The 17813-nt window shown below is 38.9% G+C and overlaps 4 protein-coding genes across 13 annotated transcripts in view; 2 read left to right on the top strand and 2 right to left on the bottom strand.

The window, feature by feature from the left end:
- The first annotated feature begins 374 nt into the window (after positions 1-374).
- On the top strand, positions 375-1820 carry LOC113209458 (uncharacterized). Its single transcript, XM_026426983.2, has 5 exons — positions 375-631; positions 718-1006; positions 1078-1218; positions 1388-1509; positions 1722-1820. The coding sequence occupies exons 1-5, from the start codon at positions 557-559 to the stop codon at positions 1755-1757; spliced, it is 663 nt and encodes a 220-aa protein (XP_026282768.2). The 5' UTR covers positions 375-556; the 3' UTR covers positions 1758-1820.
- LOC113209456 (guanine nucleotide-binding protein subunit beta-like protein) lies at positions 1794-4373 on the bottom strand. Of its 2 annotated transcripts, XM_026426979.2 has the most exons (7): positions 4148-4370; positions 3535-3743; positions 3025-3135; positions 2766-2861; positions 2476-2586; positions 2124-2264; positions 1794-2042 (listed from the first exon to the last, which is right to left on the bottom strand). In XM_026426979.2, the coding sequence occupies exons 1-7, from the start codon at positions 4257-4259 to the stop codon at positions 1866-1868; spliced, it is 957 nt and encodes a 318-aa protein (XP_026282764.1). In that variant the 5' UTR covers positions 4260-4370; the 3' UTR covers positions 1794-1865. The 2 variants fall into 2 exon arrangements, 1 of the variants encoding a protein (XP_026282764.1); XR_008011984.1 differs by lacking the exons at positions 1794-2042; positions 2124-2264; positions 2476-2586 and having other exon boundaries at positions 2764-2861; positions 3439-3743; positions 4148-4373.
- LOC113209457 (33 kDa inner dynein arm light chain, axonemal) lies at positions 4341-6215 on the top strand. 2 transcript variants are annotated; one of them, XM_026426980.2, is made up of 7 exons: positions 4341-4460; positions 4582-4984; positions 5061-5204; positions 5286-5418; positions 5503-5648; positions 5760-5957; positions 6031-6215. In XM_026426980.2, the coding sequence occupies exons 2-7, from the start codon at positions 4886-4888 to the stop codon at positions 6064-6066; spliced, it is 756 nt and encodes a 251-aa protein (XP_026282765.1). In that variant the 5' UTR covers positions 4341-4460; positions 4582-4885; the 3' UTR covers positions 6067-6215. The 2 variants fall into 2 exon arrangements, with proteins under 2 accessions (XP_026282765.1, XP_052130172.1); XM_052274212.1 differs by lacking the exon at positions 4341-4460 and having other exon boundaries at positions 4481-4984.
- LOC113209454 (protein lap4) overlaps positions 6198-17813 on the bottom strand; it is a 59914-nt gene continuing 48298 nt past the window's right edge. For 5 of the 8 annotated variants that reach the window (XM_026426971.2, XM_026426972.2, XM_026426977.2 and 2 more), the window contains 9 exons: positions 11837-13144; positions 11135-11324; positions 10997-11053; positions 10749-10869; positions 10587-10671; positions 10256-10366; positions 9751-9972; positions 8791-8994; positions 6198-7937 (listed from right to left, as the gene is read on the bottom strand). In XM_026426971.2, the coding sequence (XP_026282756.1) occupies positions 7677-7937; positions 8791-8994; positions 9751-9972; positions 10256-10366; positions 10587-10671; positions 10749-10869; positions 10997-11053; positions 11135-11324; positions 11837-13144 (2559 nt within the window). In that variant the 3' untranslated portion in view covers positions 6198-7676. The remainder of the gene's footprint in view (positions 7938-8790; positions 8995-9750; positions 9973-10255; positions 10367-10586; positions 10672-10748; positions 10870-10996; positions 11054-11134; positions 11325-11836; positions 13145-17813) is intronic. The other 3 variants (XM_026426974.2, XM_026426976.2, XM_026426978.2) reach the window with 3 other exon arrangements.

The following is a 17813-nucleotide window of genomic DNA, read 5'->3' as shown; positions in this document are numbered from 1 at the left end:
ACGTTAAGGGCGGGTTGATGGGATCGGGTGTGCACGGTGCACGGGCCTGTTTCGGTTGCGCCGCAGTTGTTGTCGCACTGCTTCGCTAAAGCACCCCGATGGCGCGCCGCGCCGCCGAGACGCTCGCCTCCCAACAGCGTAGGGTATAGGCAACCCATCCGGCATCCGTGTGACTGCGGCTGCCTAGCGCAGTGCTCAGGGGGCACGAGTGGCCCGGCCCGGCCGCACCGCATCGCTCAATTCGATACAAGTGCGGGCCGTGATTGCCAGCTGCGGCTGATCCCCCGACCACCTGACGGTTACCTGACGGCGGTCAGGAGCCGCGGCCCCCGCACGGCACGCCCCGGGCCCGCTCCTGCTGGGCGCGCCAGTTCCTTGCCGCGCCTCGTCATAATCTAATCGCACCCTCCTCCCCGCCGCCGGGAAAGGTATCGCCGCCATCGAGTCCTGGCCGTCAGTGTCCTGGACTATGCGCCCCGGGTCATGTAGCCGCGCACGAGCCGCTGCCGCGCCCCGCGAGTCCACGAGCTGACCGGACAGGACTAGAGCCGCCGTAATGGGGCGAGCAACGCCCCCGCGGGCCCTGCGCCTCCTCCTCGCCGGGGTCGTCCTCGCCGCCTGCAGCGCTAGAGTGAGGGAGAAAGGGACCCTCCTGGTCTGGAGCCGGCGCGAGCCCGCATTCCGCATTACCCTAACACGGGCAATCCCTCTGTTCAGGCAACCCTCGCGACCCGCGGGCCCCACCCTCGTGCAGAAGAGGCCCTGTGCTGCGGGCCCCCAAAGGGGCTCCCTATTCCCGCCACGCCGGGGCCCTCGTTGGGGCTGGGCCACCCTGGCACCGATCCAAAACTATGCTGCGGGAAGGGGTGGGGTCTCCACTGCTGCCTCGGGGGCGCCTGCTGTCTGGGTGACAAGCTAGTGCCTAGGCCCCCACAACCCTCGGCGCCCACATCGCGCCCCCCGCTGTACGACAGCACCCCCTGGCGATGGAAGGATTGGGCCCAATGTGAGTCCAGCCGCCGACTTTGCCCTTTCGCTTCGCAAGCTATATTTTGAGGCTGCTCCTGTATCGTCCAGGGCTCAACATTATCGTGGTCATCCTCATCGTGGCGCTGGTCTCGGCTGTGATGGTGTGCTGCTGCCGGCGAAGCAGGTTGAACGAGCGGGATCCCCTCCGTGTCACTGACGCGCATCTTTTCAATTATGGCACAGCACCAGGTAAAACATCAGAGTCCCACTTCTCCACTAAAAGGCTTAACACTCGCGTCGAACGAGACTATTCTTTCCAAACTAACGTTAGAGTTTCAGTGCGATCTGAAACTTCTTCGAAATGATCAGTAGGTTTAAGAATCAGTCACGAATAATTCCCCTGTATCTTCTATCACAGGATATCGTGCGAGCGCTCCCTACTGGAATTCTCCATCGCGGTGGGTAGACTTTTCATATGTGCCCGCGAACGGTGGAGCTCAGAAAGCTCACGCCAGCCCGTACTACAAGCCAGCTACCACGGTGAGGAGAGTTTCATCTTCTGAGTCGGACACAGGTGTCCACCCTTCCCCAATATTTTCCTCCTCAGACGAAGAATACAGATTAATTTCAGAAATGAAGCGGAAAATTGTGGTTCCAAGCTGATCACAAGCCAATGAAATCTAATTGTCTAGTGTTGTGAGATATTTACTGTAACTTAAGTCTGATCTTAATTCTTCTTTGAATTATTGCAGGTCAATTATTATGCTTCACACCCAGCAGATATGTAATGTTATGAATGGGAATTTGTTAAGACACAGTCCAACTAATAAACAGCAAGGCCGTATATTTCATATGAGAAACCACATAAAAACACAACCCCGCTAGCTTCCAACTTCTTATCGCACAGAAACAGACACCTGCCAGACCCTAATAATGTTATCTGAGTAACCAGCAAACAGAGTCTGACCATCAGTCGACCAGGCCAGAGACAGGCACTGTGGAGGCTCAGCCTTAGTGGTGGAGGAAACAACTTCAGGTCGGAGTTCCTCAACCATGTCCTTGGATTCCAGATCCTAAACAATGAAAATAATAATTGATGAATTCCATAGAACTGTTTGAATTCCAGTATTCAAAGATTTAAAAAATGAACATACCCAAATCTTGATAGATGGTCCATAAGCAGCACACAGCCAGTACCGGTTGGGGCTGAAGCACAGGGCGGTGATAATGTCATTGTGGTCCAATGTGTGCAGATGCTTGCCATCGTTGAGATCCCACAGCATAGCTTTGCAGTCCTGAAAAATAAATGGTCCAGATGAGCAAAGATTCAAGATACACTGTACACAACATAACTGTAACAGATCAGAAATGTGAGCACTCAACAATGAGTTCTCAATTAAAAATCCTGAACTGACATTTATATTGGCCAAAAGCGAAACTGAACACCAAAACAGTTATCCAGCATTATAATGGCCTACTTAGTGTTACAAAAATTAAATATCCTACCTTGCCACCAGATGCGCACAGAGAGCCATCAGGGGAAACAGTCACAGTGTTGAGGTACCCGGTGTGTCCAATGTGGTTGATCTTGAGTTTGCAGTTAGCAAGGTTCCAAACCTAATGAACAAACATACAGCTCTTACAAAAGTAATGGTAAATAAAAAAAAGCTTCACTGGAATGGGTAGATTCAGTCCCATATCCGCAGTGAGTATACATCAAGGATATTCAACTCTGAAAGGATCATCATAAGCAGTATTGTAAAGGATAACCCATTTAATATGCAATTAAATCTTACCTTGACCATCCTGTCCCAACCAGCAGATACAATGATGGGGTTGTGGTGGTTGGGGGAGAAACGCACACAAGACACCCAGTCACTGTGGCCTTCATCCTGCAAACAGAAAAAGATTATTAGATACAAAGTTAAAGTCCAAAGGGCATTAACAAATCTCTTAGGGTCAGTCCCATATCCGCAGCGAGTGTTAATCACAAATGTCAACTCAAGGATGTCATCATTCAAACATTAACAAGAGAAAACAAATAAACATGCTTACCGTAATAGTGTATTTGCACTCAGCAAGTGTGTTCCACAGCTTGATGGTCTTGTCACGGCTACCAGAAACAATCTGACGGTTGTCCACGGAGAAGGCCACACTCAAAACATCCTATACAGAATAGTCATAATTATAAACACCACAAGACACGCACACAATCATGTCTTTAAAATGCTTGTGTACGTTGTCAGTCCCATATCCGCAGTGAGTTTACATCACTGACTTTCAACTCTGAAGGATCATCATGAAATACAACACGCATTATCTGGGGAGTGAAAGGATTGAACTAAAGCAAAACTAAAAGTGAATCTTGAACAAACCACATGCATGATAGCACAACTTGTAACATATGATTTAAAGTGCTTAGATCACGCCAAATGATGGTGTCAAGGCCCATAGGGGGCATATACTCACGAGACGATGCCCATGATTCTTCTAACTATAAAAAAAAAGTTCAAAAAAAAAAGCTTCCGTTTTAAATCCCATCTTCTCAGAGATGTCGGGTCACACCTTGGTATGGTCCTCAAATCTTCTAGTGGAGCGCCCTGCAGCAAGATCCCACAGGCGAAGAGTCTTGTCCCATGATCCGGAGAGGGCATAGTTACCATCAGAGGAAAGCACAACATCGCTCACAAAGTGCGAGTGACCGTACAATCGCTTCTGAGGAATACCATAGCTATGGTCGTCACGGGTGAGCTTCCAAACAATGAGGGTCTTGTCTGAAACATGAAGGAAACATAGCTCCATCAAGTAACGCCAAAGCGGATAGCACGAGATGCAATGACATAGGTTCGTTTCAGTTGAAACAAAATTTCAGTACTAAATCCATCGCCGGCCCACGTGCAAAACTCGCGAGTAATCTGACCACACACGTGAACAAGAACGCGAGGTAGAAAGCTTCCATATCATAATCAAACGTGTGATGCGACAACCGCCATAACCTATACATTAATAACAAATCTGAATCGGATTCAAGGGAGACTTTCGAATTGCACTAAAGCGGCCATGTAAAAAAGGCAAGCGGAGAAACGAACGCACAAGGTCAACAATAGCCAATTGCATCAACAATAAAGAATTCTAGACAAAACCGGTAAAACACACGGCACGGCGCCGACATACGCACCTCGGGAGCATGACAAAATCATGTCCGGATATTTCGGGTTTGTGGCAATTTGGGTAACCCATCCATTGTGGCCTCTTAAAGTTCCACGCAGCTGGAGCGATTCTGACGACATCTTGAGCTACTTCACGGCCGGAGAGTCACGATTCAAAAGGATAAACTCCACATCGGCCGATCACAACGAGCGCCACGAAGTGCCTGAGGAAGGAAAAGACTCACCGGAAACAGAAGTGGCCCACTTGGGAAATACATAGATTCCTTTTAGCGGGCTGTGGCCGACTGCAGTGCCCCTAGCGGAGGTCTCTGAGTTGACCATGTAGGTTGTAGGCGCCAAAATTGAGATTTTTAGTTCCTTTTCTGCTCAGTTGTGCAAGTGTACTGGAGCTGGATTGACTAATGACTAAATACTGTTTTTGTTTTTATCTCCATTTATACAGGCAGATCTGGGACAGTCTGTGGAATCTGTTTTACCTAAGTTAAACGAGAATGCATGACAAAAGCTCACTACGGTGGCATTCCCTGGTTTGGTATCGCGTGTGACTTATCATTAATCCTATGAAATAAAATGTGATGACGCGAAAAGCTAAGTAGGAAAGCGTCACTGAGCACACATGACTACTGTAGGCGCTGTGGGAGGCTTTGGATGACATATAAATTCGACAAACGCGGTGGTTGCTATAGCAACGAATCTGACGCTTTCCCCCAGATCCATCCTTCACTTAGATTGCTGACTGCATTATCATGGCTGACAGAATAATTCCATCAGTGAATTCACTCGTGAAATATGATAATGCTGTTTTGGTCACCAAACACCCAGAGAAAAAACTTCCCCCTCTTAAGGTATGTAAATAGTGTTCAGCCGATCCCTCCTTTCTGGAACTAAAACCCTCACATCAGATATACCTATGTAATATAGGTCCAATCAGGCATCACAGCATCTGCACCTTCCCCTAAACCTGGTACTTCAGCAGCCGACTTGCGAAAGGAAACAGATGAGATATTGAATTCTATCCTTCCACCAAAAGAATGGGAGGAAGACGGACAACTTTGGAGACAACAGGTAATAATCATGCCAAAAATCACTGTATTATCATTGCAGAATATATTTCCAACATCTTTGAATTCATTTTTTGTTTTAAAGGTGTCAAGCACACCAGCAACTCGTCTTGATGTCATTAATCTACAAGAGCAGCTTGATATGCGCTTGCAGCAGAGACAGGCAAGGGAGACTGGAATTTGTCCAGTCCGTAGAGAACTATACACCCAATGTTTTGGTTAGTATTATTAGGCATTTCTTGCAGTGTAAAAGTACAATTTGAAATATTTAAAATGAGGAATACTTTGATTGGTTTGGACAGATGAAATTATTCGCCAAGTCACCATTAACTGTGCTGAAAGAGGCCTACTATTACTCCGAGTTCGAGATGAATTACGCATGACTGTAGCTGCTTACCAAGCTCTTTATGAAAGCAGCATAGCTTTTGGGATGAGAAAAGCTCTTCAGGTATACAATATACTTAGCACAAACTATGCGGTGTTTCATTGTCAATTTAAAAGAAAAGGAAAATCCATATGGAAAAGTAGGGAATTCTAAACCCTTTTTTAAATTTGACAGGCGGAACAAGGTAAAGCGGATTTAGAAGAGAGTGTAAAAACACTGCGGGAGGATAAAGCTGAATTAGAAAGGCAGCTATTAGATCAGCGCACAAAGGCAGAACAGATGGAGAGACGTTCCAGTGAGTTAAGAGCTGCTGAAGAAAAAAAGCATACCGAAGAGATAACCTTTTTGAAAAAGACAAACCAACAATTAAAGGTGAAAAGGCTTAATGGCTATCATGGCAGTCTAAGTGTTTGTGTGTCTTTCTAATACTATCTATCTTTCCCAGACTCAATTAGAGGGTATTATAGCACCAAAGAAGTGAAAACGGATCTCTCAGCCCATCATCATCCATCACTACAGGTTTTCTTCTTTTTTCCTTAAGGTTTCATGGTTAAGAGGCTGTGAATATTTTGACTCTAGTGGTAACAATTTTTGAAAAAACAAATCAAGAAATAAAACGTTCTCTTTTAATTCTTTGTTTTGTACACAGCATATATTTTCTATAACAGATAAGGCTAACCAACACCATTGATCATTGTTGGGGCACAATATGACATGTTCCTAATAATAAAATAGTGTTACAATTTGGTCACTTCTATTTGCAGTACTCTGTTAAACAACAGTCTCAAAGTCACAATCAACTTACATTATAGTAGATACAATAGAACATCACAGTGAAAAGATACTTCTTCAAATACGTGTTACAACGCTGCCACTTATCTATATAAATTGATTTTGATTGTTTCAAAATTCAAAAATTTCATACAATGCCATGAAAATAAAAGGACGGAGGGACGGAGGAACATACAGGGACGGATAAATGTGTTCCTGTCAAAATATGTTTGGCAACAACAAAACAAATAAACATTCTACCAAAATTAAATTAGTTGAGCATTAAAGATAAATTTAAAACGGAATCTCCAACAGGTAAAGAGAGAAGAGAAATAGCATGTAGCACACCTTACTGAAAATGCAATTGACAGGTGCAAGTCAAATTATTAAAATGCAGAGACTAAAATAAAATAAATCCCTATTTGTTTATTTCTTTGAAACTGGTAATCCATAGGTATGCAAAATATTTTTGATTTAAGAAAATGTCCAACAATTTATAAGGACCACCTTGAGTAAGGCACTTACAATACTGGGTGGTCTTCATCATCCAAGCCTTAATTAGAGATCTTAAAAGCCAATAAGCTGCCTTTTTTTTTTTTCTTGGGGAGGGGGAGGGGGGGGTATTATTGGACCCATCTAGTTGATAATATTGCTGTCTCCTTGTACAGGCTTAGAGGAAAGGCAGATACAGCAGAGGGTTTCAAAATGTATTTAATCCTGGTAGAGATTATTTTGTGATTGTTAAGATGGGATCACAAACATTACAGTACAATTAAAGGTACAAATTTTCGTACAAAAATACAGGGAAATGTAAGAGAATTTATCTATGTAACTGCAAGAAACAATACAGGAAAAGCTATGACGATCTGTAGTACTGTTTGTGTGATGTTCTTTGTGTGCGCCAAGTGAAACACTTCACATTGAATTAAAGCATCTCTGTCCTGAGCACAGACTTTTTCTCAAAAACTTTTCCCACTCACAACTCACGGGAAGATGTAGCCTGCCAGCACACAACAATCAAAACCAATAAAAGGGGAAAAGACATATAGGTACCTAACTCATTTATAATAAATACAATAAAAATTCATTAAAATCAGAACATTACACACTGAACATTAAAAATTTCATGACAATGAAATAATTTTTAACAGAAATTCATACAGCTTAATATTTACAGAGCAAACTTAAACGGAAAACTGTCCTAAGCAAGAGAGGACATAATAAATAGAGAAAAACATTAACCAATTAAACACATGGATAACTTATAAATTCATGAAATAGGTGATCACATGAAAAACTATAAGATGGCGGGACAAAAATCTAATGTTTCTTCTTACTACGTTTTCGCCTCTTTTTTTTGTTAGTGTTGATGGATTCAGGACCATCCTCAGTGGTGGGGGAAGTGGGTGTGGATGATGGAATGTCTGATGATTGCTGCTCTTCTTCTTCATTATCTTCATCTTCATCTTCTTCCTGTAATGTTGGAGAAACTGGTGGGGTAACATCTAACAATGCATTTTTCTTTACATCCTCTGGACTGCATAACTCCAATGATATGATCTTCTCCCGAGTTGTTTCAACCTAAAAAAGAAAAAGGGGAAATACAATAACTGAATGTAGTTTATATGAAGCACACCATTTCAACATTTGTACTTTCTTGATGTTTAAAACACACAGTCATAGACCTTTTCAAACACTGTAAAAAATTCATCAATATATAAAATACCATGCAAATAATGACATAGCAAAAATTTTTGAACTTTAACATGCAAAGAGTCTATGCATTAACCATCATAAATTTCAGTGTAGGTGGAATAAAAAAGAATTTATAAAATCTTGTTTCTTAAAGAGTAAGAATTGAGGGATGACATGCAGAAGTGCAGCAGTATACAAATGATTAAAATTTCAACTATTTTAAAAGATTTCTAATAATATTCATTTAACTGATTCAGAAAATTATACCAAAACAGGCTTTTGAAAGGAAGTGGAATATTGTGCAATTGTGTGTTTTGGTGGTAAGTGTTTACTTTTGCGGCTCTTTTTTGAAAAAAAATTGTACAATAGATTTGGACTGAAAGGTCTGAACAATTGAAAATAAGAAGACGAACTACACCTGGGAGCATAAAACAGAGTGCATTAAATTGCTGCTGAAAAACACCTGTGCTCGAGCATCTCCAAGCCGTTTCTAAAGCTTACTTAAATAAATAGGACCAACAGCATCAACCAGGACTATCCAGTCCCTTAACTTACATTGAACGTCATCGTGTTTAACTTCCATGATATGAAGGGAAGAATATTCACATAATATAATACAAAATTAAAACAACAACAAATTGATACGTAGCATCAGCAGCAAATACAGCAAGAGCAGCAGAGCAAAAGGTGCTACATGCACAGCGAAAGTGAAGTCGCCGTGAATTCAATCATTTAATACCTCTTTTTCTATCAGCTTTTCAACGTATTCTACGGTGCGAACTTTGATCATTCCTGATGCTTCGTCCACATACTCCTCCGTTTTGCGGGTCACTTTTTCTCCAAGGAGTCGTTCAGACTCTCGAACTTTTGTGGCTCCCTCTTGTGCCCGGAGGGCCAGCTTTGGAAAATCAGCACTAGAAGGCCGGAGTAAAGCAGGGCTTGGCTAACAGCAGGGAGCAGGGGAGTAGTTAGTACCCAGCACCCTTCCACACCCATAAATCATCAAACTCCACCAGTAAGTTGATCTAGGTAGTATTCCCCTTCCTTTTTGTTCAAGCAAAGACCAATCTAAATTTTAATAGAAAGAACTAAGACACATAATGTTGCATACGTTGCATACATATTGGAAACAGCAAAACAGCTATTCTGTCAATTTTTTTCTTTTTTTTTCTTTTAAAGAAACCAAATTTATGAAAGAGGCAAAGAAATTCCAAATACTAAAAGAGAGACCTGTGAGACCAGAGAGATTAAAATACAAGTTACTCCCTTCTTTGTGATCTGTTCTATGAAAATAGAATGGTAGGAGGAAAAATGTTGAAAGGGAGGAAAGCATGCATGTGGAAGGTAAGGATCATGAATTAAGGCAAATATGTGAACTAGCTTATGGATCTGTCCAATGTCTTCAGGGATTAGTCTCTGACATGGAAACAGAACACTAGTGTTCTAAAAAGACCTAAATACAGCCCCGCCCTCTCAAAAAGTAAAATAATAATTATAACCAGACCAGAATAGTACTAAAACAGCCTCATTTAATGTAGCACTTATAATTTTTGAAACCACCGAAGTTAGATGAAATCAAAGTACAGTACACCAAGTAAAAAAAAAACAAAAAAAAACAACGGAAAAGAAATAGCGTTTCACCCATGATTAGAAAAAGAGCATAGGCATGGGACAGAAATAATTTTTAAAAGTAACTTACCTCTAGCTCTACATTGTTTTCTCCATCTGCATGAAGATTGTTGTGATGCAAATGATTATTCTCAAAATTGTTGTTATTATTGAACGATGCAGTGTCAGTTTCTTCTACTCCAGCTAGTGGCATGGGTGAGGTGCCTGCCTCAGGAGTAGAGTTACTTTTGTTTGGGTCACTATCAATCATTTCACTCATCTTCTTAATGACCATTTGAGCCTGGAGTGCATCCTGAGTGCAATATGAAATTTGTTAGATGTTGCAGGTTCCACATCCACAATTCCTCTTAGCAGATTCACATTAAGATACACTTTTAAGTTAGGAAAAAGATCACATTTAACATCAAAGTCATGTAAAATAACAAAATATTTAAAAAAAACAAAAAAAAACTATCTATGCTTTTGAAGAAAATTGGGACGAATTTGAAATTTTAAGAAGCTTTTTCAAAAATATATCACTGATTTATTTAATTTGACAGATATAATGAAAGGAAAGGGGATTAGTGGGAACACACCTGTTCTAGAGACTTAAAACGAGCTTGGCGCCATGCAGCTCGTTTTTCAGCACGTAAAGAACGCTGTTCGGCAGGTGATAGTTCTTTATCCTCCTCATCTGTCAGGATACCCTGTCCAATTGCAGTTGTTAAAACAGTTTCAATGAAAAATGATAAAAAGCTGATTGCTGAGTTTTAGTTGAGAACACAATGTGAATAGAATTCATGAATGAACTGAAGTTTTGCTTATATGAAATTGATGTAAAGCAACAATCACGACATTTAATTTACTTATTATAGAACCTAGAGTAACTTAGATAGAACACAAAATTAATGTGGCACTAATACTAACCTCCTGAAGAAGTCTCTCCTTTCGACGTTTCTCTGCTTTAGCAGTTCGAACTGGTACTTCCCGGATCGGTGTGGTGGAAGAATTTCTAAAAATAGGCAGGGACAAATTATGATACTCTCTTTAGTTTAAGATATCAAGCAATATTTGTGTTAACAAACTAACCTGTTGAAACTACTATCGGCATCATTATGGCTTTCATTGCGATCCTCATCATCTTCATCATGTTCAACCATGTTGGTCAGAGTCTTAAGCTCTGAGCGCGAGAGAGATGCAATTTTCTTTTCTGTTTTAATAAGATGGATTAGGTAAAAGTCCATAATCTGCCTAGCTAATTAACTTGTTTGGTATACATACCAAACAAGTTGTACATGTACAAAATACAATAAGATATAATGGATAAACTCAAATACCTTCTTCCTGCTTCATTTTTTCAACTTCATCTTGGCTTAAGAAGCTAAAAACTTTTTCTGAAAAAAGTAGAATAAAAACATAGAGCAGATGCATGGGAGATACATTGTATCCCTTTCTTTTCAACTTAATAATGTTACCTGGTTTGGGAGAAGGCTGATGTTGTTCCTCCATTGCTTTCTCAAAAAATTTCATTTTATCACTCACGGACATTTTTTGAGGTGCTGGTGGGGGAGTGGATGCACTTGTTGTTGCAGTTGATGTAGTCACAGCAGTGATATTACCAGATACAGCAGTGGAGGTTGCATTACTTTGTGGACCAGTTACAGCCTACATTAGAAATAAAGTAAAAAGAAATAGATTAGATTACTACCAATCGATTGAGCAGCTTCATGTCTATAATAGCAGCCTACACAATAAAAGAGAGGTTACTGATTACAGTCTGAATCGGTGTAAATCACTTGGAAAACAATGACTGCGTGTTTAGGTGGGATGTGACTGATTCCTCCTACTAACAAACTAGATTTACAAAAAAACGAAACAAAAAAAAAGCTAAAAAGGGAGGAAAGCAATGGACATAAGTTGGGACAGTAGTTCTGGGAATTAATGCAGTTTTCTCATGAGATTTTGAATTAATTAACTTTCTTATCTATTAACATTGTACCATCACCCGACTTTAGGAGCTTATTGCGAACTTCCATGCAATTCTTTACCCGTCTACATGCATAAGCAGATGTAGATAACATTCTATTTCTGGATAATAGAAGACTATTCAGTATTATAAAGAACCAGCCTAAGCACAGAGTGAAAAAGAAGTTCATTTCAGATATAGAAAAACCCACCTGAAATGATGACCGAATTCTGCCATACCCATCGGTGTCCAGGGCACTCTCTGCAGAAGAGGATAGGGACTGAGGGTAGGAAGAACAGGAATTGATAGGAAAAGTGCAATGTATTTTGCCTGGAGAAGCTGAATGTGAGTGGGCAACCATTGACAAAGGGCTGTGCAATGTTGTTCTTACTCCTAAAGGAGATGATGAAGGAATTGAGCTCAATAATGTGACCTCTGGATCTTGACAAAACCTAGGAGTGTTAGATGTTGCAAGGACATGTGGAATAGGTTGAACAGTAGTTATAGGAAAATCAGGAAGTACAGTTGGGCTTGAAATTTCAGTCAAAATGAAAGTACTAGAACTTGAGGTAGGCATGGTAGCGTAACACACAGGGGGTGGGAGATCATCTGCTTCAATATTTTTATGGTTTTCCTGATGAACATTTGGTGTAACTAATGAACTCAAAAAGGAAGTTGGGACAGGAGAAATACTCTTCATTTGCCTGAAGGGGTGAGATTTATTATCATTACCCTCTAAATGGTGGAAAAGATCTAAAGATCTAAATTCAAAGGGAGGAGGAATAACTTTATTTTCACTTAACTCGTCATGAATGGACGTAGGATTGAGGCAAGGTGAAGCTCTATTGGAATCATTCGAGTGGTGGGATGTTTCAAAAGAAATTCTGTTAGTGTCAATATTGTAAGAAGAAAGTGGTCTGATATGGGGACTGTAAACAGGAGAATACAAATCTGGAAGAGTTGTATTTCTTTCTGTGTTTGTATTAGCACAGTCAGAAACTAAGGAATGGTTCACATTCTCACGGTATTCTGTTGGTGGTCTTTCAGGAACAGATGATCCCTTGTAATAAGTCATATCAAGATCATGTTTCTTGGTATTGGTAGGAATATTTAAATTTAAGTGGTCCAGAACTTCTGGTGAAGTGTTGGTATTAGAACCTATAGAACCTATAACCTCAAGATTTTCAAGAGACTTTGAATGTGAGCTAGAAACAGCAGCAGATTTCAATATATTGGTTTTGTTTACCGTGTTGTCAGTAGTTAGAATTCGTCCATCAATAGGAGTAGAAATTGCACTTTTATAATTAATCTCATCACCAACTGAAGGCTGTTGTTTTGTTAACTTAGGCTGACTGGAGGCTGACTGAATTGGTCTTATTTTCGGTGGGTGAAGTAGAGTAGATTCTGATGAAAACCTCTTATGAAGTTGATGATTGGGAGGGGTTGGAGGATTTTTGGAAGGAGTAGGTGCCGCAGAGTGTGTTGTTCCATGCAAAACCATATTAGCTGACCGGGTTTCCTGTTATGCAATACCATTATTGCAAGAATTAGTGCACATGCAAACAAACCAAAGGATAAGACATGCAAACTTAACAAAGAGGTTTCATCAAATCAGACAAACTGTCTGATATGTATCAACCTCTCTCACTCTGTAAAAGTATTAACTCCAACTTATGGTGATCAGAAATCACCAGTATCAGAAAATTAAATTTATAAAATGGTAAAAGGGCAAATAAAAAGTGGGTGGATGATATTCAACAGTGCAGAGCAGGGAAGATAAAAAAATATATAGAAGTGAGTGGTTATACTACCAAAACAAAATTCAAGCAGAGAAACAAGCACCAGAAAGATTGCAAGCTGTGTTGCCACAGTAAAGGGTACTGAATTCACCAGAGACAGGATGTGGTAATAGAATAAATATATTTTGTGAGATACTTTGGTATTTTATGTACACAAATAAAACCTTGAAATAAATTTCAAGATCAGACAAACATGGCACATAAAAATGTAGAATTGAAACATCTTGACATATAGTAAAAGCACTATTACAACATAAATTGGTCCAAATGAATGAGAGAAGTAAAGCAACCAATTCATTTCTGCACAAATCAAACAGAGCTATAGTATTTCAAAAACTAACAAAGAATAAAAAGAGTTGTTATTTAGTTAAAGAATTTTAATTTGTTCAATTTAATGAAGATATGACACCTTGAAAGTGTATGGTATTTAAGTTTGACTCTACCAGTGGTGCATAAAATTGGTTGCTGAGAAAACCAAATACAAAAAGACCTCATGTCCATCTCTAAAAGACACCAATAGCAGAGAAAACTTAACAGTTTCTTAATTCAATATTACATGAATGCAACAAAAAATATTTAAATACCCTGTTTCATTAAAATGCAGGACTGGATGGAAAAACGAAAGACATGTAGCCTTACACACACAACCGCACTTATAACAAGTCTTAAAACTAGTAAGTAATAGATATGCAGACAAGTAAATGGATTACATATTATCGCACATTCTTATATCTGAGCTATGTCTCAAAATAAGAAAAATAAAAGTGACTTCCAAAATGTTTAGTTGGCTTTAGAAAGATGTACAATACAGTAAAGCTTACCGCTGCCTCACATTTCTTCTTTAACACCAAGAAGTAAGTACCCAACAATAGTGAAATCACAATTGCACCAATAAGTTCAATGACAAAATTCACAACACCAAATGCATATGAATAATACCATGCAACTGACCAATTTGAGATATATACAGATATCTAACAATAGTGAAAAATGCTTGTTAATTGGAAAGAATGCAAATGATTTATGATTGACAAAAAAGAGGATGTAGCATATGATGACAGTGCTACACAGTACACATGAAAAGCTCAACCATCCACCTTTATATGGCATAAGAAACATCAATATTTAACAATGGCACAAGAAAATTAATTACATGTTAAGAGAAACAACCGAGCATCATAAAATTGTCCATAGATCAACAAATTCATAACATAAAAAATACATTTATTACATTCCACAATACATGCAATTAGTCTACACACTAACAACCATCACTGATCAGTATCCTGAGAGGAATGAAGAGTATGGTACAAAAAACCACAATAACTATTAGAAAATACTACAATGCATAATATACGAGCAGTTTAATAACATACTGTGTATGATAAATCTTTGAGACCAAAGTATGCTCCAAACCAGAAATTTTTCCATTTCTGTAGAAATTCTCACACACAAGCTCACTTTACTACTCACTGTTATAAAGCTGGCGGCAGTACTAGTACTTATTACACAAAACAAAACTACTGTAACAATATCTGCACACACATATTCAAGCGCACATCACCCCTATTTAACTTAAACATCACAATTACAATGCAATTACAGGTGAGGTATTCTGGTTTTTGTTAACAGACTGATTCCCTTGGATGACTCATGAGCTCTTTACCAAAAAATATAAAGTATACTGTGCAGCCAATGCATTGTGTGGCCACGGCTAGTTTCCCTGTAAACACTCAAGACATGGCAAAACTTGGATTTCAGAGCTGTGAAGTAGGAAAAGGAAACCTTTTACTGTGGCTGAATCATGTACTACAATGAAAAAGAACTTCAACTACTGCGCTTGATAATGTGAGAGAAACCTTACCTAATATCACAATGGAAAAGACAAATTAATAATAGCCGGTTCTGACCTAAAGGTCCATTGAAATGCTACTCAATAAAAGTTTCAGCATGAGACTTTATATTGTATCTACTATAGCATAGCCTGTTGGCTTTGGGAGTTTGGCAAGTGTGGAGATTTAGATAGATAGAGACTTAGAACAATATATAGTGTCAATACATCACAAAAAATAAAATTTGGATTCATTTTATCAGTGGTCCATTAATAATAAATTGTCTCGTCAGATAATGTACCTGAATAATGAACTGAAAATATATGTTCGGGTAACGCCAACATCACACAATAAATTTTTACAGTAGCAGAATTAAACTAGACGAGCATTGTTAAACCGTTATAATGAGATTCATGTCAACGTATGGTTACACAAAATAGAACATGGTAGGCGTTTGCAAACTACAAATGACATACTCATCCATGAATCTGTTCGCAAATATACAATACTAGCTACACAACACCAGAGCATAAATAATGATAAGTCTCACAAAAGCTTCACAATAGGTACTTGATCCAGTTTAGACACATAGCTAAACTGTGAGAAATGCAAAATTTAGTTGCAAAACTCAACACGGTAATGCAGAGGTATCATGTAACAAAAAATGAGTCACTCGAAATGATTTATACATACATACTGCCTCATCAAAAAATTATCACATTTCATTACAATTGCTTATCATTTTTAGAGTAATTATTTGCAGTACCCTTGAAAGTACTTGAAGCATATGTACAGATTTTACAAGAACTGTTTTCCGTTAAAGGATTAAATGCTTTATGAAAGCACCAACTAAGATCTAAACTAACATCCGTTAGGGCCAATTGTTTGAGTTAACTTTGAACATATTTTATCATACAGAAGAGCTAAATGCTTAGGGAATATACCAATAAAATACAAATTAAAGAGTGTGACACATCAGGTGTCAAGAAAGGGACGGGGGATGAGGGGCTGATTAAAAACTAATACAACAAAATACAAGTACTGCATGTCTTGGGAAGACAAGAAAGAGTACACAGATAACCAATCGGTTCCTACACTGGCACACTATTTTTTTTATCTTCTCTTTTGGGGAAATAGCAGGTACAATTTCTTTAATTCAAAAAAGTATAAATAGAATGTAAATCAACAATCTAATTTCTCTCATAATGTTTTTGATTTTAGTTGCAGCATGAATACATCTTTCCATACATTTTCAGGTCACAAAGTGGTTAGTTTACCTAAACAAGCATCATGGTGGGTCACAATCAGTAGTGAGCATTGCCAATGACTACTGACACCAATTAAGAAGAGCTGGCAGTTTAAGTAAGACTGAAATCAGATCAACATTTTGTGTCACTCTACAAATAGAGCACTTTCAAATTAACATGACGATCACCATATAGAACTCATGCTTTAACTCAAGACAAGCATGAAGATGGAGGCAAGCGCACACACAAGATTTATGGTCCCGAATATTATAAATAGAGCATGTGTATATATTTTCACACCCTAAGAAACTTTTCCTCAATCTTGATTTCAATAAATTGGCCCAAAATGTACATTGTAGCAAACCTGCTGACAAGAATACTAAATTTGCTTCTTCCAATAGATATCTTAATATTAACAAATTAATGCTGCTGCTCACTATAGTGTTATGAAGCAGAAGAAATTTCCGGACACTGTACAGCCAGCTTTCAGTAGGGAGGTAGGAAGACATTTAAAAATTAGAGACTGACAATTGTATTTGCAATTGTATGGAGTATTGATATCCTAGCTCTTCATCTTTGTTCAAAGGGAATTGGGAAAAAGAACGAGCAGGGATGTCAAACGCTGGAGACATATCACCAGTAGTTGGAAAAAAATATACTGAGGGACTGGGTTTTGTTAACAATGTGCATGGAATGTCTTGTCAAGAAAACATTCATTCATAAAAAAATATTAAAAGATGAAGATAGTAAATTAAAAATTAAGATCATCTGAAAACCGGATATGTGCTAGCACAAAATCAAATTAAGCGTAATAATAAACAACAAAACCATTGACAGATTCGCTCTTTCATTAACTAGATTAGTTTTACAACCAAACTGAGTATGTAGCAGAGGTAAATGCATTTACTGTACTTCTTGGCACTCCCATCTTAACAAAACAAGAACCTGCGCATTAGATGAATTCAACAGGTACGTTTGATCTCAACAAAGAAATAGCTTGGATTTGATAAAACAGAGGCACAACATCAGAACAATTCTCTACAATTTCTTTTGATTTCTCTTATGTTTAATGTTTCCTCGTATGCTATGATGGAGAAGTTTCCTGAAAAAATAAAACCCACCAGAGAATCAGCACATTATTAATTCAGACGATAGATAAAATTGGATGCTATTTTTGTCTGTCTTCAAATAGAACATCAACTAACAATGTAATTAAGTGAAATAAATAAATAGAAAATTAGAAATCTTAAAAACATTCAAAATGGAGCGAAACACTACAATTTGATCATGCAGAAATCTATGCAAAAGCG

The sequence above is a fragment of the Frankliniella occidentalis genome, unplaced genomic scaffold, assembly GCF_000697945.3.
Source record: "Frankliniella occidentalis isolate FOCC.00 unplaced genomic scaffold, Focc_3.1 Scaffold353, whole genome shotgun sequence".
Taxonomy (NCBI): domain Eukaryota; kingdom Metazoa; phylum Arthropoda; class Insecta; order Thysanoptera; family Thripidae; genus Frankliniella; species Frankliniella occidentalis.
Note: the sequence above shows the minus strand (reverse complement) of the source record. Positions and strands in the feature narration are given on the sequence as shown.

Coding starts and splice junctions, on each gene's coding strand:
- LOC113209458 (XM_026426983.2), top strand. CDS start 557: ATGGGGCGAGCAACGCCCCCGCGGGCCCTGCGCCTCCTCCTCGCCGGG. Junction 632..717: donor TCGCCGCCTGCAGCGCTAGA/GTGAGGGAGAAA, acceptor CCCTCTGTTCAG/GCAACCCTCGCGACCCGCGG. Junction 1,007..1,077: donor ATGGAAGGATTGGGCCCAAT/GTGAGTCCAGCC, acceptor TGTATCGTCCAG/GGCTCAACATTATCGTGGTC.
- LOC113209456 (XM_026426979.2), bottom strand. CDS start 4,259: ATGTCGTCAGAATCGCTCCAGCTGCGTGGAACTTTAAGAGGCCACAAT. Junction 2,862..3,024: donor AGTGCAAATACACTATTACG/GTAAGCATGTTT, acceptor TTCTGTTTGCAG/GATGAAGGCCACAGTGACTG. Junction 2,265..2,475: donor TGTGCGCATCTGGTGGCAAG/GTAGGATATTTA, acceptor TTTATTTTTCAG/GACTGCAAAGCTATGCTGTG.
- LOC113209457 (XM_026426980.2), top strand. CDS start 4,886: ATGGCTGACAGAATAATTCCATCAGTGAATTCACTCGTGAAATATGAT. Junction 5,205..5,285: donor GACAACTTTGGAGACAACAG/GTAATAATCATG, acceptor TTTGTTTTAAAG/GTGTCAAGCACACCAGCAAC. Junction 5,958..6,030: donor AGACAAACCAACAATTAAAG/GTGAAAAGGCTT, acceptor TATCTTTCCCAG/ACTCAATTAGAGGGTATTAT.